Here is a 21,204-nt window from a genome sequence, read left to right on the forward strand (position 1 = left end):
GTGGAAATGTCATCCAGATTTCCCAAATGCCAACAGTACAGACCTCCTCCTCTAGCATGACTGCTGCCTTATCGCATTACAAAAGAAAGATGAGCGGCAACGAGATAGAAGCAGCATTACCTTACCTTCCTGCATGGCACTGTAGTACTTCTCCCTCCAGAGGGAGCTGGTCATAAACATGTGGCTTTTGCTAAATGGATTTTTCCAGCAGAACAAAAGGCACACATTTATGATAGTCTCCCTTGGAAACATAAAGCTGCTTTCATCTCACTGCCTTTCATCTTTCTTTTGTAATGCAATACACTGGGTCCACTGTATCTGTTGAGGCTTGGTTCCAGGACCCTGCATGGATACTGAAGTCCTTTATAAGGTGTAGATGTTATAACTTGTTTTGTTTTATGTGCAGGTGGTCGTATGGTGTGCTGTTATGGGAAATAGTTAGCTTGGGTAAGTATCAATATTTAGAATGTTTATTTCTATTAAGAATGTAAGAAGACAGGATCAGATCAAGGGTCCATTGAATCCATAATATTTCTAGAAGATCCTGAGCGGAAAACTGAAGGCAGGTGTCTTTCCTCTTGTTTGTTCCCAGGCAGCTGGGACTTCCGCAACAATCTTGTCTATTGAATACAGTGGCTCCATTTAGTTAGTTGTGATGAAAGATGAGACACTAGACAGACATGGTGACGACTGGAAAGAACTAATATGTTTTTGGTGACAAAGATGGGGCCAATTGTCAATATTATGCTTCTGGACAATAGCAATTAGTTTTTGATTCTCCCAGCACATTACGGTTTATTTTCTGTAGGCTTATTTATTTCTTTTGAGAATGTTTTGATTGAAGTATTCGTTCAGATTTATTTGACTTTTGTTTTCACTCCCTTCCCACATAAAATAAGGTTTAACATCAGAGTACATACATGTAGACAGATAATTACAACTATTTCACAAGTCTGATTTGAAATTGAAACATGTATCTACAATATAAATGTATTATCAGCCTTGGTTGTCTCTAAGTAACAAAATTTTTAAGTACCTTGAAAAATAATGTGTGTGTGTGTATTCTGCTTTTTGTCAATAAAATGATTTACAAAAATATATTTTAAAAATGGAGGTACAATAATGGTATGTATTCTTCAAATTCTGCTTTTATGTTGTCATTTTCCAGACCTTATTTGTTATTTAAATTTTCATTCCTTTTTTGGCAAAATTAGATCCCTCTTTCACCACATAAGGCTACCAATAAATAACACTTTAGTCAAACGCTTATTTTAATCTAAGTCGGCCTGTACAGTTTGTGGCCCACAAAGCCAAAAATCATCTAAATATTGTGGCCAGCCAAGGACTTGAAGACCAAATAATTGTAGCCCAAGGCAAGCAGCAGAAATGGGAAGCTGATCAAGTCCTGACAAGCCATCTTTTGGGATTGCTTGTCCTGATCTGGCCAAGATTCATTATCTGCTCTTTTTCCCCCTGCTCATACAGTACTGGTAATTTATTATATCGCTTCTATATGGCAAGTCAACAAGCCAGTCATTTAAAAATGTGTAAGAAAAGAATAAAAATTGGCAGCTTTCAAATGTTCTGTTATAGGTGGGACACCATACTGTGGGATGACTTGTGCAGAACTGTATGAGAAATTACCCCAAGGGTACAGACTGGAGAAACCTCTCAACTGTGATGATGAGATGTAAGTAACCAGATGCTTGATAGGCTAAATACTGTACTTCTTCCCTATACTCTTTATAGAAGCATATCTGTAGCAGGGGTCTTTTTACTTCACCTAAGATGATGTTTAGAGGAATAAACATCATCTTAATTTGGAAGAAGGGCATTTCTAATAGTAAAAACATTCTACAGTGATTTCCCTAAAGCAGTTATGCGTATAAAAACCACAAATCATGCTGTCGCCCTTAAGGTATCTATTGCTATGAGAAACATTACTTTGATCTTTTGATAACATCTTGTTTAGATCAAGAAAAATTCCCATTACAAGCATGCAAAGTGAATGGGATCTATTCTTATATAATTTCATTTCCCATATAATCCGCCCCGCACACTTAGAACATCTGGGACAAATTTGTTGGAGGTCCCTAGGTCAAACTTTGCACGGACCTCATAGAGGGCTTTTGCCATCGCTGCCCCTTCATTTTGGAATAAGCTCCCCGTAGAGCTTCGCTCCGCCGCCGCACTAGATATTTTTAAGAAAAATCTGAAAACGTATTTATTTTGGTTGGCCTTCCCACCTTAGTTAAATTGTTCGTTTTCCTGCCCCTTATTTTCCCTTTCGACCCCGGACCATTGTAAATCGATTTCTCTTCCTCTTTGCCCTTGACATGTGTATTTTATTGATTTCCTGTTCCTATTCTTTGTAGTAATGCTTTTAACCTTTATATTGAATTTTTATCCTGTATGTAATGTTTTAAACTTTGTAAGCCGCCTTGATAATATTTATGGAAAGGCGGGGTAAAAATAAAATTTATTATTATTATTATTATTATTATTATTAGTCTTGGAGAATTTCCCAGTCTTTTAGCATTTGTGTTTCCCATTCAGATGTTCACGTAAACTTTCTAAAAGGTTCCAAAGATACACAACACAGTGCAAATCACAAAGATGATGAAGAAGAATGTATGGTTGGGGGTGGGATCATAGGATGACTTTTGGCTGGTCTTGTCAAAATACTTTACTTTCACGTTATCTCACCAATAATACAGTAAGAATCTCATTTTAAGACTAGAATCTTCTTGGTAATAAATCCTTTCTATGTATTCAATCCCTCCTTGTGCAACAGTTTCTTCGCTGCTATCAGACAGCAGTTGGATAGGTGCTAGTCACAACTCCACATCCAACCCAAAGAGCCACTGATTGGACACAGGGCATGCGAAGAAAGCTTCTTTTACAGTCACTGCCTTCCTGATGTTGGTTTGTATTCTGCCTTTATCCCAATATGGGAACCAAGGCAGCTTACAGCATCTACAAACATCTAAGAGGACCTTGGCCTAAAGCTGCTTATTGAACATGTGTAAATCTTGGTCAAGATCCTGCATCATCATCATCATCACTACAAGCTGTTGTATGAGTTACGTCTGATGGCCAACTCCTCTTTCCAAAAGCAATTACCTTCGAAGCCTGGCAGCATCCCAACCAAATTAGTTTTGCGGTGTTGGAGACTAGGGTGCCAGAAAATTATGTCTGCAACAGTTCCCCAGTCGTGGGTACATCAAAGACAGGCAGCTGGAGAGACCCCTCAAGGTCCTCCCACAGCTGCTCATCTCAAGGCACCAGTGACCTGGAGAATACAGGAGATGTTATTTCTCAGTACCCTAGTCTCCAGCACCTCTGAAATCCTTCGATTAGGGAGCTGCCAGGTTGCAAAGATAGGTTTTTGAAGTTATGTTCACTCATTAATGACCATAAACATGACTCACTTGCCAGTTGGTACATGATCGTAAGCCCATCTTGCAGTTTCGTGATGACTGAACAGGATGCTAGCCCATAGTGTTCAAAACTGTGTTCAAAATCTACAGCGCTAGCTATATAAATAAAGTATAATAATAATAACAAACTGCTATTTTCTTCTCTTTTCTTAGTTATGATCTAATGAGACAGTGCTGGAGAGAAAAGCCCTATGAGAGGCCTTCATTTGCTCAGATACTTGTATCGTTGAACAGAATGTTGGAAGAAAGAAAGGTAAAGATCAGTTTGGTAGTTAGACTGGAGTTATAGAAGAATGTTACTTAATCCCAGTTAAATTACCTCAATTGCAACTGCAACCCACTGTGCCACGTAGGTAGCAAAATGGATGTTTCACATCACATAAGTAGGTTGGATCACAGAGATATTGGTGCCACCAGGAGCCCTGGTGGAGCAGTGATTAAATGCCTATACTTCACCCGCTCACTCACAAACCATAAGTTTGTGAGTTTAGTACCAGTGAAAGAGCTCAAGCTTGACTCAGGCTTGCATCCTTCTTAGGTTGCTAAAATGAGTACCCATATTGTTGGGGTCAATTAGCTTACACTTCGTAAACTGCTTAGGGCTTAGGGCTTAGGGCGTAAAGTGCTTAAGTGCACTGATAAGCGGTATAGAAATGTACTTGCTATTGCCACATGTAAAAATCTCCAAAGTGTCAATTTTGGCATAGTTCAAGGCTACTTCATAGGCATGCTGATGCATGTGGTTCTTTGGATGTAGATATGAGATGCTCTATGTCATTATATTCTTCTCAGGTGGTCAACAGGTAATCTTAGCCTAGAGAGTAATAGCATTTTTGAAGTGGGTTTAAGAGAAGCAACATATACACAGCTTCCCACTATATTGAAGATTAAAGAACAAATGCCTACATCTTAGAGAAACAATGAAAATTTATATCAGCATAACATACACTAAACTTATTCTTGATTGTATTTCCAGACTTATGTGAATACAACCCTGTATGAAAAGTTCACCTATGCAGGCATTGACTGTTCTGCTGAAGAAGCTGCTTAAGATGGAAGAGCTTCAGTTATTTTATCAATTTAAATAACTGAAGACTTTGATTTTCTGAAGCAAAGAAATGTACTCTGATGTATAAAGTGTGTATAGTACCTTCTGTACAATCTTTTAGCTATACACATCATACCTTTTAAGTGTATGTTACAGTGAGTTCTTTCTATGTTATAGGAATGTTTGTGTACATATACATGTATGTAAGTGTACCCACAATGTATAGCTGTGCAGAAAGACTGATCTTTATATATGCACATTCACACCCCCATATACAATATCTGAACCAAGAAAAGGATGGAAACAAATAAATTCTACATTTCATAGATGATTATGCATCTTTTTTCTTGTAAATGATAACAAGCACACCTGTGTTGCCATGGACATCTTTAGAATGTGGACAGGAATGGTTAGTGACTTACAATTGTGTTAGGCTTCCACCATTGTGGGCTGCTATGGTGGTTAGAGGTCTCCACCAACCTTGTCCAATGACTGAAATCCCCTCCCTGAACTCATTTTTTAGCTGCCACAGCCCCTACACCATGATCATTGAGTGGTGTTCGAACACAGAGGACACTGTAGATGTATCTGCCCCTATAGCCTAATGCAGAACACTGACATCATCTGCCATGGCTCTGGGTCATTGGTAAGGAAGTGTAAGAGCTGAATAGCATGTTTGCTATCTTGCCTTACTTACTTTCCTAGTAGATGACCTCAATTTTCTGTCTACCTACTCATTTTTCCTATATATCTGTCATATCCCTTTCATGCTGAATGATGGATAGCAAGATGGCACAAGCAGTTTGAGGCAGTGGTGGCACTCTGGGGGTGCAGCCCGCATTGGATGACACCTCAGAAAAGAGGTGACATCTGTTTGATCCTCCTCCCACTGCAGATCGAGAAGGGGCAAGTGTGACCCACCAGCAGCCTCCTCCCGAAGAGGAAGGACAAGGGTGAGCACACCCCTCCAGATTTCACCATTGTCCCAGCTCTTTCCTCAGGAGAAAGCTGCCACCGTGGTGAAGGAGAAGGGTGAATGTGCAACCACCATGGTGCCACTGTGGCCAAGAAGAGTGAGGTGCCCTTTTGCCAGCGCCATACTCTGTGACGCCAGGCATGGGGACACCAGTATATGTTTCTTTCCCAAAATTCTGATAGCTGAAGCAATTAAAACTGAACTGGATTGTTCTATCATTTAAAAGGTTTACTCTGAGTACGCCGAGTCAGAATTCAATATCTTTTCTGGGCATGCATCTTATCCACAAGGAGACAAATGCAGTTAACATTCTGTAGGTATGGGTCACAAGTTGAGCCTTGTCTTCTGGAAGATCTATCATAACTGGGACAAAATTCAAATAATCTTCTAAAAATGTGTCATTTTTTGAGAGTCTAGAGTGCCTCTCAAAGACACCCTGAGGAATGGCTCAACTTGACTTCATGGGGAGGGACAAGAAGACAACTGAGATCTGTGCAGATTAAGACAAAGAACAACTTGGAGCTTAACGACAACTGTTATTATGGGAGAGAAATGACAATGATACAGAGGATAAGTGTAATAAGAGATTCCTGAACCAACAAAGGTACAGTGCGCCCGTGTCATACGCTGTTGTGCCTTACGCAGCTTCCAGCATATGCTGGAAGTCGCGCCGGAAGAATTGGTGCTATGCAATGGAAAGAGTAATGGCATGCGTGCCCATGGCCGCCACACACCGCCGTGGGCATGAGCCTCATTGGCTTTAATTGGGCTTGAGCTTATGTGGAATTTCCCTTACGCGGGGCGGTCCAGAACGGATCCCCTGCGTAAGAGAAGGGACCAATGTATTCATATAGTGATGGAGAGTACTTATGACAACCCCTGTAATAGTATGAGCTCAGGGACGTAGCCAGGATTTTAGGAATGGGGGTCCAGAGTAAGTGCCACCATTATAATGGGGCTTGGGTGCGGTGGCGCAGCAGCACGCACCATTCATTTTTCTAATGGAAGGAGGGGTCCGGACCCCAAGAACCCCCCCCCCCGGCTACGTCCCTGATGAGCTACAAGGTTCCTCATTAGGACAAGCTGACTAAGAAAAAAAGCATACCCCAAGGATAAGTAGAGGTCTTTTTTGTGTTGAGCCAGTACAGTGAGTCTAACACTGGAGTTGCCGACAAAGTCTCTGCAATTGATAGGCCAGATCAGGCCTGAAGTCTTGTGGGGCTGTAAGTCTCACAAGGGTTTGGATGAGATTGGGCAGGCCATATATAGGCCAGGCCACAAGGGAGGCAAAGAAAACAAGCAAGATCTGTGTTCACTGTATCAAGCCCACTAGTGTCGATGCTCTCATTTGAGACAAAAGAACGTCTTCACAATATTTCTAGTTGTTTCTGGAAGATGAATGTGAGCCATGCACATAAGAACAGTTTAAACCAATAGCTAATACATAAATGTAATAGAAACACCAACAAGAAAACAAAAGACAAACAGCAGCAATGGTGCCCTGGTTGCTTAAATCCTCATAGAACCATCCATTATGCTTATCTTTGCTCCTTGAATTGATTAGGTGAATGGTTTGAACCAGTGCTGGGCAACTGTGAGAGGGTAGGAAGCCATATTAATACCCCAGGAAACTTTGGAGGGCTGGATCCCCTTCCTCATAGCCATGTCTACAAAAAACATAAAGGGTTTTTTTTTTTTGGTCTCACATCTTTTGGGGCCATTTTAACCATGTTTTGGGTCATTTGAGACCATGAAGAGGCCATTTTAATAACAGGAAGTGAGTGGAAGTTACTTCCAAAAAATGGGGGGGGGGGCGCCCTAAATTAGTGCAGGCTCCTGCCACAAAATATAGTGGAATCCCATTCACACCCCCTAGAGTAATTTATATATTTTTCCATTACCCATTGGGACCTCAGGGGGGCTCCAACCATGGTGGAAGAGCCTTCCGTGCCCCTAGATGTCATTTTAGGGCATTCCAATATGGGAGATGCAAAATAGAAATCTCCAAAAATATTTTTTGACCTTTGAGGGGCAACGGGCGCCACAAAAATGGCCCTAGAGGGCATATATAACCCATACTTTCTCCACCTTTATTTTAAACAGATGTACATTTTCATTTAGGATCACAAGTCGTTAAAGATCACTAGAGTTGGATCAAAGTCAGGGACTTGATTTGAAATTTAATGGAAAAAGAAATGAGTATTTACTTCTTTTATAGTAACAGACTTTTATTCTTCTTTAATCATTGAAAAATACACATTTTAACAGCTCCCTTTAATCCCCAATTTAATTTACAAAACTAGTTTGTTTTATGATGTTAATGGCCACAGATCAAAGCAGAAATACACTAAAACATGATTGCCATGAGGTTGTGGGTTCCCCTCTTTTTTACACAAGCCTGTGTATGTGCATGCTTGTATAATTTTCTAGAAATAAACTTCCTAGAGTTAGTCACCAATTGAAAGAACAGCCATTTGTTTTATACATGAGAAAGCTGGACCTCAGTTTTATAAGCTTTTACTTCTGCAAAGTGTGACAGTTGAAAACCAAGATAAGCAAACTTTTGTACAGGATATGTATTGAAAATAAGTGCAACCTTCCAAACTGTCAACGTTAGGAAGTGCTCAAACATTAACCATTTTGAACAGTGAAAAAGTTCCCTCAAATCAATTCTAATTATACTGGAAAAAGATCCAGTACAATGAAGGGTGAGCTGATCCAAACCACTCTCTACAACAAATATTACATTTAGTACAGTACTCTTTTTGCATTAATATAATTAGCAGGGATAGAAAATTGTCTTAATATTTTTATACTAACAGTTCTCTTTAACCAACGATGGAAGAAAGGCTACTGTTGAGAAATCTCACTATCTTCGGCCTTTAGCGCCATCTCTTACTTTCCAAAGCATAAGTTCCATACAGGCAGTTGCATCTTCACTACAATCACGACCACCAACTAGAAAGAACAAGATACATGCAGATTAAAAAAAACTTGAAAAAAATGCACTGAGTAAATATTTAATGGGAACTATAGTAATAGTAAACCTATATGTTTGCTGTATTCATTTCTGGAGCTCCCATATTAGTTTGAAAATTGTCTTGACACATATTTCCGATGGTCTTAAGAACCGAGCCTATCGGTTGGGGGTCATCACAACATGAGGAACTGTATTAAAGGGTCGTGGCTTTAGGAAGGTTGAGAACCACTGTCCTAGAACTTCTTCAGTAATTGCTCCAGGTCCTTGTTGGTTTCTGCTAGTATCTCAGGTTCTTCTTCATTGTCTCTGTGCCTCAGACAACAGGGTTTGTGCCTACACAGAGTCCCTTCGGAAGCTGAAAATTGTATAAAACATTGCTCATTTTTGCAAAATGAACTTACCATCATCTTGAATAATTCTCTGGAGATAATCCGCCATAAGATTCCTAAGTGCTCTTTTATGAGGCAAGCCTAGCCGATGGGGAAAAACTACTGATGTATCCACAATCTTACTATGAAACAGCTGCAAGAAAAAAATGTATTTGGACGATTCAGTTAACAGTTTAAACTGGATTTTGAACAGTCTCCAAAAATATTTCTGTGTTATAAACCAATATTCTGATAAAATTGCTTTTACAATCTCTGGCATAATCTTATATGAGCCTTTTCAACCTCTCTCTTATGTGGTCTTAATTAACATGATTTTGCAGGTGTTTCTTTTCCTGAGGTTGTCTGCGTTCATTCAGTGTAAATGAAAGGCACTGAAAGCTATGTACAGGAAGCAAAACTCATGCAAAATACACTGTGGCAAGGAAAACTCCATGGTACTTCTGATGAACCTTCCCCTCCTTAGGACAATTTTCTGTGCTTTTGGTTAGCACAAAACACTAGATCTCAAATTAATAACTTCTAAGAGTCAGGGTTTTTTTTAATTACACTTCTAAAGTTTTTCAGTGCCTTTGTCATTTCTGACATATGGCAACTAAGTTTGAGTTTTCTGAGGCTGAGTGTGTGTGACTTGCCCAAGGTCACCCAGTGGGTTTCCACGGGATTCAAACCCTCATCTCCAGAATCATAGTGCTCAAACCACCATACTATGCTGGTTCCACTTTCTAGATAGTAAATATTAAAATGCACTCCTCTACAGCATGGCAGACAAGCAAAGTTTGGTTTTCATCAATATGAAATGTTATGTTGCTTTGCATGCACACATCCCCCCGCCCCCAGCCATGTGCAACGGAATGTTTCTGGGACCCAATACTTCCTCAGATATAGCTTCCTTAGACCTCCTTTTTGGTCCCCAAAGCTGCATCCATTGTTGGTGAAGGAGATTAGATCCTGGGATATGCACACGTGCACCATCCCACATATTAAGTAAATCAGTTATTTAAATGGTTTTTAAGGCCATGCTCCTGAAACCTTCATCTTTCATTCAAATTAAAATAATTTAAACCAAATGAACTTGTGCCAATCAAATTCTGTTTGTTTATTTATTCCAACTTTATATATATTTAACATATTTTTAAAAATATTTTTTATTTTTTATTACTTCCCTCTCTAGCATGTCTACTACTGTATTTCTTATTCTTTTCTTGGTCAGCAGCAGTAAAAGGAGAATGCAAAGGAACATGCAGCATGTCCATTACAGCTGCCAGAGTACCCCTAGGATAGTGTTCCAAGGGCTATCTGATGTGGGGTACTGGCAATTTTTTCCCAATGTGCCAGAGATCACTATTACATTTACACCCTTTTAAAAAAATAATTAAAATTATAACACATGCAGTATAATACAGTAAGTCATAACTTCTTTGCTTCCTTTAATGCTATCCAGTCCCTTCCCTCTCCAGTCATACACCTATCAATCCTCCAACTTCAAAAATTATTTCTATTTAATTATCTATTTTCATTAATATTAATCATATCTTTCATTAATCATTTATCCAAAATCTCACTTGATGTGACAGTGGTTTAAATCTGCTATTACTCTGACACAAGTAACTGATAAATGGTATCCATACGGTCTCAAATATATATTTTTTAATTTCTCCTCTGTTTAACCTTACTTTGTATGTTAATTTTTTAGATAATCCTATGGCCCATAGTCTATTTAACTGATTCTGTATCAAAGGATTCTCATTTTCCCCATACTTTGAATATCTCTATCCTTGCAGTACAGAGCAAAAATAATGTAAGGGTTTTATTTGGTAAGTTCTCATTTTCATTTTCAAATAAAGAAATAAGTAGTAATGCCCCTCTGAAGTGGACCTTTTCTCTTTTTATACAGCTTATCCTCTTTCCCAAGTTTTCCTATTTTAGGACATAATGGCCACATATGGTTCCAAAATCTCCAAACGTTGGAGACTGCATTTGTGTCCACTGACTACAACTGTTTCTGTCTTTCCTGGAAATGCACCAGGGACCAGCAGCCAATGACACATGGACTGGCACTGGTTTAGGCAACACCACTTTGAATGGCACTGCCTTAGAAAATATTGTGCTCCCAAGGACTCAGTACTCCAGTACCCTCTGACTGCACTTCCTAGAATGTTGTTGTTTTGTGCCTTCAAGTCATTTTTGACTTATGGTGATCTTAAAGTAATGTATCATAGGATTTTCTTGGCAAGTTTCTTCAGGCAGTTTAACACTGTCATCCTCTGTATGGATATATGACTTGCCCAAGATCACCCAGTGGGTTTTTATACTCATGCAGGAATCTGAATCCAGGTCTGCAGAGTTGTAGTCCAATGCTCAATCTACTACACCATGCTGGCACTCTACCTAGACTTTTATCTATGTATGAGCAGTCTTTAAGAGGTAATGCTTTGGCATTTATAGTTATGTGGTACTTATAGGCAGGTTACAGATAGCTGAAAAGCGGCGCTCTGCCGCCACCGCTGGTTGCTGTGTCCGGGAACCGCAGCAGCCAAACCGCACGGTTCCCGGACGCAGAGAAGAAGCGCCAAAATGGTGCTTCTTCTTGCGCCCTGGATGGGATGCCGCAAGGCGCTACTCGCGCACTCACGGCATCACATCCAGGGCGCGACATGCGGACGCTATGCGTTCGATACGTCAAAATGGCGGCACCCGTGTGTATAGGGCGCTGCCATTATTACGCCCCTGTCATGTGCTAGGGGTGAGGCCAAACCCTGGCACATGACGGGGGCGCCGCAAAGGCCCGTTTGTAATGGGCCATAGTTATGTCTTGGAACCGAGAATTAATAGGAAGAATGAATCCTGACCCTCTTTGTAATCAGAGCAGGCTGGGCTGTAAAAGGCTATGGAAAGATCATTTTGAACAATTGCAAACATACAACAATGATATAAAGTGTAACCAATTCACCTTAATTATAAAAAGGTACTTTGCCACACAATTATAGTAAATTAGTTATACTGTTAAATTATAATTAACTACTCTCAGTTAAATGATGAAATTTGCTGCCACAAATTACATAGCTACCAAATTAGATGACTTTAAAGGATAATTTAAAAGATAGAATTATGATGGATAAGGGTATTAATGCTACTATTCATGATGGCTATATGCTGCCTCCAGGACTAGGAACAATGTGGTTCTTGCTTGGATACCAGTTTTTGGGGAACAAGAGCAAGAGAGAGATATCTTCCATTCATGTGCTACATGTGGGCTTTCTACATGGCTGGTTCCTTGTGGAAAAGAGGATGCAAGGCTAGATGATGTTTTTGTCTGATCCAGCTGGGCTCATCTTACATTCCTCTTAAACAGAATCTCTGAAATCCTAGATCAGCTACTTAGTTATGTCCGTATAACTAAGTAATGGCTTCTAGTACCACCCACCCCCAGCCCATCAGCAGAAGCAACCACCAAAATGGACAAAGGATGCTTATTTAAACTTCTGAAGGGGCATAACGATGACATTTCCATGACCACGCTGCTCAGTAGGCAAGGCTGTGGCGAGGATTTGAAACAGGGGTCCAATTCTGATTGCCACAAGCTCACACACTGGTGGGAGTGAGTATCAAAAGTCATCCTCCTTGTGCTCAGAATGAAAGCTGAACAGACCTCCTTTGATCAATCTACTGGCTGACTCTACAGGCGGGATGAGGTGACACTATGTGATCGTCCATCACGCTTGTAAAACACCATTGAGACATCCCGCTTCTCTCCTGTTGATGAAGCATTCACAAAGAAGCCATTTTTAAATAACAGGATCTTCTGTTATTAAAAAAATGGCTTCTCTGCGAACGCTTCATCAACAGGAGAGAAGGGGGACGCCTCAATGACATTTTAGACACACAACTGACCATCACACCTTCACACTTCAGAAGCACTTCAGGAATTTTTTTCCCTACAGTAAGGGCTCCATGTGATAATCCCCTATGTAGTTTTACATAGATTAATTTAATTAAGTTAATTCTGAATAATTTTTATGTTAAGAATGCAAGCAAACCCATGTTTCAGAAGACACTATTTCAAACCATTGAAAAGATAAACTTATTCCACAAAATTTACCTTAAGAGCAAATAAGTCACTCTGTAAATTATGTCCAATTAAAATAGTATCTGTGCTGAACAAGTTCAGTAATACTGCTTGCACATCCCGAATGGATGTTACAGCAGTCTTCATTTTTTCAGCTTTCGCTCCATAAAGTCTAAAGAAGGTAAGGAGAAAGAAGAAAGCCAAGGCAAGCAAAATAATATAATATACAATTAAAATTTGGAATATAGGGAAGTGTGAATCTTTAGAAATACTAGGTTCTCTTATCCCGTTTAAGATTAGTTAGTTCTAAGAATCTATTTGTTTGTTTGTTTATTTACACCCTGCCTCTCTCCCAGTACTGGCACTTAAGCAAGACTAATGAAAAGATACCAAACAACCCTATAATATTAAAACCACAATTAAACAATTTATAATATTAGAACACAATTAAGTTAATAGTTACTTAAAAGCAGTGAAATAAAAAGTACAGCCCTCCTTCATTAAAAATTACCTTCCACAGCACACAGTTAATTGCTAAAAACCCACCTGCATGAAATATCTTCAGCTGTTGGTACAAGAACAAGAAGGAAGGAGTCTGTCTACCTTCCCTTGGACGGAAGTATAAGCCTGGAAGAATCCATCAAGAGGACTCAAAATCTGGATGGAAGTCTAAGGCCAGAGCTTTGTGTACAGTTGTCAACAGTAAGACATATGCTACCACATGAAGGGAAAACCCATACTACATTGATTGCCAGAGGCCAAGCATGCCAGGGATTGGGCACAGTGGTTAAATGGTAGTACTGCAGCCAAAATATTGTGAGTTCAATCCTGCAGGGCTCCAGGTTGACTCAACCTTCCATTCTTTTGTAGGTCGGTAAAATGAGTTCCCAGCTTGTTGGGGGCAATTGGATAACACATTATAAACTGCTTAGAGAGTGCTTAATATTATAAAGCAGTATAGAAATGTAACTGATATTCCTATTAATCTAGTCTAGTCTAATCCCAGAGGCAAAGGCAAATTCCTGCTGTTCCTAGGTGGACAACTTGAAATGTGTCAAGTCTGAAGTTTCCCAGAACTGTATGGTAACACCATCCACCCTATGCATCCTCCCAGCTCTGCACAGTGTAGTCTCCCATCAATTTAGGGTAGTCAGTTTTCTCCCCCATATCTTCATATAACAGCTGACGGTGAAAAAGAGATGAAATCAGCTTCAGGCAATCACAGATTCTGTGAGCATCTTTCAAAAGGTAGCAGAAAAAATATTGGGATTAAAATTTTCCAAAGGAGCCAAAAACATGAGCCATAGTGACTTGAGAAAAAAATTCCTCCTAGTTCCCAAATGGGCAACCACTATGAACTTGGGGCCATACATATGGAATGTAACACAGATACAAAGAAGAAAATTGTGCTGCACTAAAGTCAGATCCAAAATGGCTGATCAACCCTACAAATGGCCCACTGAACTTTGGGGTGCCTTAACCATCCTTGCAAAAACTTGAACATGACTTCAGATGAGATCACACTGAAAGTCATGTGAGGTCTGGAATTCCTGATCAACATGAGATCTAATTTCTGATGCCAAACCAAGTGGGCGCCCAGCCTGGATAGAGATCAAAATGGCCGGCAACAGTCCCCCTCCATACTTGGCATTCAGAGGAGATACTTTTAATTTCTTTTTTATATGTATTGCCATGGTTACTTCAAAAACTGTCAGTTAAACAAGCCAATTATAAAGGAAGTAATTTGTAATTTTTAAACAGATTTGAAATACATCAAGATAGTATTTCAAACTATTTTCATGCTTGTCAGTACACTAAAATATACACGCAACTGCACAGTCCAAATATAGCAGTGCCTAGGACTAGCTGGCACACTTGCTGTTTGCATATACCAGAGATATATAATTGCCAAAATTACTATCCACTTAGCCTAAACAATGTTTTAACAATTTTTTAATGCAACTAAAATATAACTTGTTCTCTCAAGTATTTTTCTCCACCAACTTTTTATATTTTCAGTCATGCAATAATGAACCCACAGCTTAAGCAGTTAACATTACAAGTACCCAAACAGGCATCCTGGTTATTTCTCCCTGACAATACTGACAGATAACTATCTGTCTGAAATGAGATACAAGAGCAAAAAGGATAACAGTGCATCGGCTTTGTATGACACTTTGGATAAATGCCCCAGCTTAAACTTTGTAATTTTCAAAGTTTTTATGTTTAAAACACTAGACATACCTATTATTAAAATCTATGATTTCATGATCAGGTTTTACAAATGCGTCGTATACGACATAAAGAGTAGGATCAACTACTGTGACTCTGGACAGTTCTAGACCATGTGTTGTGTAACACTAGGGGGAAAAAAGAAATGTGTTAAACATAATCTATCATCAATTTTGGTTCTTTTTTATACTCAGGCCAAGCCTCTGAAATAAGAACAATTATAATTCTGAAATAGTGTTTACAGATAACATACCCTTAGAGCATTATTGCATGAGAAAAAAGTGGGAGAGTTGTGGCTTTCTCTGTGCCTCCCCATATGCCATTGTAGCACTTTGCAATAATGTCCTCTTCCCAATGGATATGACTGTAAAAGTGTGTCTGGAAAAATCTGTTTGACAAAAGGCTCGCTTCTACAACTATCTCCATTGGGAGTAGAACATAAGTGCTACAACAACATATGGAGAGGCATGGAGAAAGCTGCTACTTTCCTGCTCCATTTTGGCATTCTTTTCTCATGTGAGAAAGCTCTTAGTAACAGATGTTATAATTTTTTTTTTAAATGACATGATTTTTACATCTGTATGTTCATGGTATAAGTACACTATACTATATAGACTGGGATGTTTTAGTACCTACTGTAAATACATACAAGAATATTATTAGTAATTTCAATAATTCTAAATTGCAGAATTTTTTTTACACTTGTGTATTCTTGATTTGTTATCTAAATATTAATTACACCATCGTGTCCATTTGCCATGGGCCAGTGAATAAAAGGCAACCAGGACTAGAATTCACCAATATTCTATATAATACAGGATCTGGTGTCATCTAGGAGCAGCATACATAGCGTAGTATCGTGGGTGTGGGTCAGGATCATTTTTAACCTCACCTATCCAATAAATATTGCTCAGGGTCACTAGGGTGGGGAGCTATTCCAGAGATCCCATCTGACCTTTGAAGCTAAGCAGTCAGTCCTGGTTAGTACACGGATGGAAGATCAACAATGAATACCAGATGCTGTGGGCTGTATTTCAGAGGAAGGAACTAACAAAACCACCTCTGAATATTTCTTGCCTGAGAAAACCCAATGAAATTCATGGGGTCATCATAAATTGACAGGCAACTAGAAGGCACACAAGGGAGGGAGAGCTAAAGCCCTCCTTAGAGCAACTTCAACCAGGATCTCTGCTTTTCTGTTTATGACATAGAAGCAATAGTTCCACCTCTTGGGAGAAGAAAGCTTTAGCCTCTGTCTCCCACTGTAAGAAGAGCACTACTTCTTTGTTGCTGCCAGTGGCAATTCTGGCTGCTTTAAGGAGAGGATTTAGCACTGAACAGGCCTTCCTGAGCCAACTGAGAAGGAGCCATTCAAGGAAGGGTTAATTCCAGCTGCCATCCAGGTGAGGCAAGGGATTTTTAAAGAATAATTTTGAAGAATATTTCCTATTCGATCCCTAGCTCCTTCTCAGTTTTATTCCCTGCCTTGCCCAGGAAAGGTTAGTCTTGCTCCTCTGCTTTCTCTTAGCTTTATTTAATTGCCCCCACCCCCACCCCTGTCTTCCTTCTGTCCACTTTGCCTCTTATTTTTTTAAAAAAGCCTTCTTTCATTGCTTTTTCCCTTCCCCCTTTGTTGCATTTTTCCCTTTTTGCATTGGTTTTTCTGTGGGGAGTGGGAAATGGGATAAGCAAAAAACTAAAGCCACATCTGTCCCCAAGAATCCATCTGTGACGCATTTGAGCGTTGTCCACAATGTGCAAGGACTCTTAACCAACCCACATGGAGGTTGTAAATGGTGGGGGGAACTCAAAAACGGCCGCAGCCATATCCCCACCATATGCGGCAACTGTATGAAAGCAGCAAGGGTGGCGCTGTACAAGTACAGTAGAAGAAAATCCACTCATCAGGATTCGTGGAAAGAAGTGACTTAACATGATCCTCATGATGAGGTGAGGGGGTGCCTCACTGGGAAGGTGTAAGTGAAGGGCGGAGCAAGTTGCAGGTGTCTGAGATGCCCGGGGTATGGAAAAAAGAGCCATGTTTGTACTACCGCTATGATAGTCTTGGAGACAGGGAGGGCTGGGCAGGCAGGGAGAACTGACCAATCCAAGCAGGCTTTGTATACAACAAGTTTTCCTGCTAAGTACCTGCATGTCATAAGCATTTGAATTAAAATTACCATATTGAAATCAAATCTGATGTTTTTTAATTTTTATCTGGTGTACATTGGAAGAGGGGTAGTCTTTTACGGCGAGTATATCACAAACGCTATATTTTAACTGGAAAGGGGGGTCTTATACACCGGAAAATACGGTATGTTCTTTTGCTGAAAATACTGTTGAAAGTGTTTTACACATCACACTTTTAAAAAGATAAGTCCTTCCCATCAGGTTTACAGTGTAAAACAGGGATGAGCATCCCTTTGCAGTAGGGAAAGAGTAAGACTATATTCCAGATGGAAAGACTCAATAAATGAAACCATAAATTTGAGTCTGCAAGAACTTGTGAGGACAGGGTGACCTGTCCTCATTCATAGGGTTGCCATAAATCAAAGATTACTTGAAAGCAGTTCACAACCACAAATGTCCTTTTAAATAATATTTGCCTATGACAGGGTAGATGTAATTAAACTTGTTAAAATTGGAGTTTTAAATATAAAATCATTTCTTGGCATACCATTTCACAATCTAGTGCAAATACACCATGATTTCCATCTAGAGGTGGCGGTTTGATGAAAGTCTTCACAAAACCATCAGTGTTTTCATTTCTGCCATCATGAACATGGAGCTACAAAGAATCAAGAAAAGGTTATATTACACTAAATATTATAGTAATCGTTAATAAAGTCTCAAATTACTATTCTATTTTCATTTCACCCTCTCTGAGGTTGTTGATTAAATTATAACCACAGTATCAAGTGTTAAAATCACCTCACAAAGATTACTTATGATGCTATTTAATACTAACTTTGTAAGTCAGTCAAGTTGTATTCTTCCTATGTTAAAGACAGAGACCCAAAAATAAGAAACAGTGGCCTGTTAAAGCCACTACTGAGTTGAATGGCAAAGTAAATTCCCCATGGCCTGAACATCTTTTGCAAATTTACTTTCTATTTAAACCCATTAGAAGTCACTGGTTTACTGTCTGTTAACTATCACAGCAGCAAATGCTGAATGAAGTAGTTGGTTTAGGGGTTCAGACCCACCTCTGCTTCCTACTCAGTTTGGGGTTCTGGGCAAGTCACCTTCCCACTAAAACACTATTGTATAGTACTCTCACCTTTGCAACCTGACATCCAGGAGAACCAACAACTCCTTCACAACAACTGTAGCGTGTTTCCAAACCACCTGGAACTATTACAATAAATAAATAAAGGTGGGTAATAATTTTACATCATAGCCAAAATTTTAGTCTATCCTACTAAGCTGAGCAAACTTACAGCACATGAGCAGTACTACTTTTTTTAAAATGGTTAACAAAAGTAGCTTGAATTCCAAGGATCATGTTCAGTTTATTAAGTGGCAATAAATACTGGATATATTGGTCTATAAGTCTGTTAAAGGTTTTTTAAAAAGAGTATCTTTCAAATGATGGTCAAAATAAACTCTTTTTTTCCCCAATAGAAAAATGCATCCATCTGCAATCAAGATTGGTTAGCTATAAAAACAATATAGAGCATCTAAGATCCTTTTTTTATTTAAAAAAAAACCCTGATGGGAATGTGAAGTGAAGAGCTGTGTAAATCCAAGCAATAGTCGATGCATCAGTGATTTATGGTCTGGTTACTTCCAGGCTGCATTACTACATGCTCTACTTAGAACCTTACCACATTAAAAACAAACCCAACAGGCAAATGGAGAGAAACATGTTCATCTTTGTGTCTCCACAACACACTGAAGCACTTTTGTTCTCCCTCCCAAATTTTTATGACTGGAAGAGAACAAAAATGCTTCCGAGATCATGTGGAGACAGAGAGATAAACATGCTTCTCTCCATTTGCCTGCTGCGTTTGTTTTTAATTCAGTAACGCTCTTGGGATGTCTCTAAGGATGATCTGGAAATTTCAGTTGGTTCATGACAGAATACTTGACGACATAAAGTACATACTGCATTGGTATGCAGGAAGAATTGACATGTGCATATTACGTCTAGGAAAACATAGCACAGCTTTGATCTTTATGGGAAGACTGGATCGTCTAACTCCTCTTTCCAGTTTTTCTTTTTCGTTCAGTATAGTCCTTTGTTCTCAGAGCTCTTTTGCTGTATTTTTTCTTTTACTAATGGTGTTCGTTCCCTCTTCATCAATGTCTAATTCTGTTCTACCAATTCCCCCCACCAAAAAAGTTTGATAATCTTCTATTTCCCTTCTTCTTGAAGGCTAGAGCAGTGAAGATCAGCAGAATTCAGCCAATCTGACTGAATCAGTACCTGAGGAAATGAGAGGCATTTATATCTATTATTTATTGCCACTTAATAAACTATGGTTTATTATAGCCAAAGAAACCCAAAATTTGTTAAAGGTTACCTAACTGCTTAACATGGAAAAACAAAAGTAATTTGTGTTTTTTTTAAAAAAAATTTTGACTTAACATTGCTTTGTTTTTTCCATTTTTCATTTTCTGTGAATCCAAAGGATAAGCTTCATGACTATTTCCTCAGGTACTACTCTTGTTAGTTTTAAACTCACTAGTATACCTAATCTATGTTTGAAGAAAAAAGAAGTTTAAACTTACCGTACCTTTATGTCTTAATACTTTACCAGAATGGTAGTTACATTCTTCTTTCCTAACATGCTTTCCTGATAAAGTTACAGTATATATTTTTCCACATCTACAGCAAAGTCTTCTGGATGCTGTAATCAATAAAACATTACAATGTTAAGTCAAAATGTAGACCCACAAAATTAATCAAATATGATTTTAATTACCACAGACAACTGCAAAAGGTTGCAATGGCATCTGATTCCCACTCATGCTGTTACAACTTCCAGCTCTTATAATTATAAAATTACAAGTCAAAACAGTAATACTTTGGAAACAATAGTTCAGCTAAATTATTTTAATTTGTATTCATTTGTGTTTCTATTCATTCAAATAATACCCCAGAGGACAGGATCAAAGTTCAAGATGATCTGAATAGGCTAGAAAGCTGGGCCAAAGCTAACAAAATGAAATTGAACACAGAGAAATGTAAGGTACTGCACTGGGGGGGGGGGATGAAATGCACAGATATAGGATGGGGAACACCTGGCTGAATGAGACTACATGTGAAAGGGATCTAGAAGTCCAAGTAGACCACAAGTTGAACATGGAGTTTATCAGACAATGGAAATTGGAAGTATAATGCAATGGCAATCCGAATGCAATCATGGGGTTTCACGTTATTGCGTTACAGACTGCCATACACAAATTCGGGCAATGGGAAGTCAGTCCAAGCACAATCATGGGGTTTCATGTTATTACGTGATACACTACCACACACAAATTTGGGGAATGGCATGCTATTTTCGGGCAATGGGAAGCCAGTTCGAACACAATTTGCACTCATGTAAATTTGCTGAACTAGCAAATTCATGTGAATGCGTTCTGACCCCACTTTCTTTTCATTCAAAATTAAGAGAAATTCCTCCTGTGTGATAAACTCCCATGAGTCAACAGTACGATGAGGCAGCTAAAAAAGCCAATGCAATTTTAGGCTGCATCAATAGAAGTATAGTGTCTAGATCAAGGAAAGTAATAGCGCCACTCTATTCTGCTCTGGTCAGGCCCCACCTGGAATATTGTGTCCAGTTCTGGGCACCACAATTCAAAAAGGACATTGAGAAACTGGAGCATGTCCAAAGAAGGGTGATTAAAACGGTGAAGGGTCTGGAAACTATGACCTATGAGGAACGCCTTAGGGAGCTGGGAATGTTTAGCATGGAGAAGAGAAGGTTAAGAGGTGATATGATAGCCCTGTTTAAATACTTGAAGTGATGTCATATTGAGGAGGGAGCAAACTTGTTTTCTGCTGCTCTAGAGAACAGGATCCGGAGCAATGGATGCAAGCTTCAGGAAAAGAGATTCCATCTCA

At 39.2% G+C, this 21,204-nt stretch overlaps 2 protein-coding genes across 13 annotated transcripts in view; one reads left to right on the forward strand and one right to left on the reverse strand.

Moving 5' to 3' along the window:
- Window positions 1-4,809, forward strand: part of TEK (TEK receptor tyrosine kinase) — a 46,637-nt gene extending 41,828 nt beyond the window's left edge. For all 3 annotated transcript variants that reach the window (XM_042455113.1, XM_042455114.1, XM_042455115.1), the window contains 4 exons: window positions 407-447; window positions 1,594-1,690; window positions 3,594-3,693; window positions 4,417-4,809. In XM_042455113.1, the coding sequence (XP_042311047.1) occupies window positions 407-447; window positions 1,594-1,690; window positions 3,594-3,693; window positions 4,417-4,491 (313 nt within the window). In that variant the 3' untranslated portion in view covers window positions 4,492-4,809. The remainder of the gene's footprint in view (window positions 1-406; window positions 448-1,593; window positions 1,691-3,593; window positions 3,694-4,416) is intronic.
- A 2,868-nt stretch (window positions 4,810-7,677) lies between these two features.
- Window positions 7,678-21,204, reverse strand: part of LOC121924394 (RNA exonuclease 1 homolog) — a 30,012-nt gene continuing 16,485 nt past the window's right edge. For 5 of the 10 annotated variants that reach the window (XM_042455842.1, XM_042455841.1, XM_042455840.1 and 2 more), the window contains 7 exons: window positions 19,871-19,984; window positions 18,412-18,485; window positions 17,809-17,919; window positions 15,144-15,259; window positions 12,933-13,071; window positions 8,846-8,966; window positions 7,678-8,422 (listed from right to left, as the gene is read on the reverse strand). In XM_042455842.1, coding sequence (XP_042311776.1) covers window positions 8,334-8,422; window positions 8,846-8,966; window positions 12,933-13,071; window positions 15,144-15,259; window positions 17,809-17,919; window positions 18,412-18,485; window positions 19,871-19,984 — 764 coding nt within the window. In that variant the 3' untranslated portion in view covers window positions 7,678-8,333. Of the gene's footprint in view, window positions 8,423-8,845; window positions 8,967-12,932; window positions 13,072-15,143; window positions 15,260-17,808; window positions 17,920-18,411; window positions 18,486-19,865; window positions 19,985-21,204 lie in introns of those variants that run through there. The other 5 variants (XM_042455843.1, XR_006102585.1, XR_006102588.1 and 2 more) reach the window with 5 other exon arrangements.

Source organism: Sceloporus undulatus, chromosome 2 (genome assembly GCF_019175285.1).
Source record: "Sceloporus undulatus isolate JIND9_A2432 ecotype Alabama chromosome 2, SceUnd_v1.1, whole genome shotgun sequence".
NCBI lineage: Eukaryota > Metazoa > Chordata > Lepidosauria > Squamata > Phrynosomatidae > Sceloporus > Sceloporus undulatus.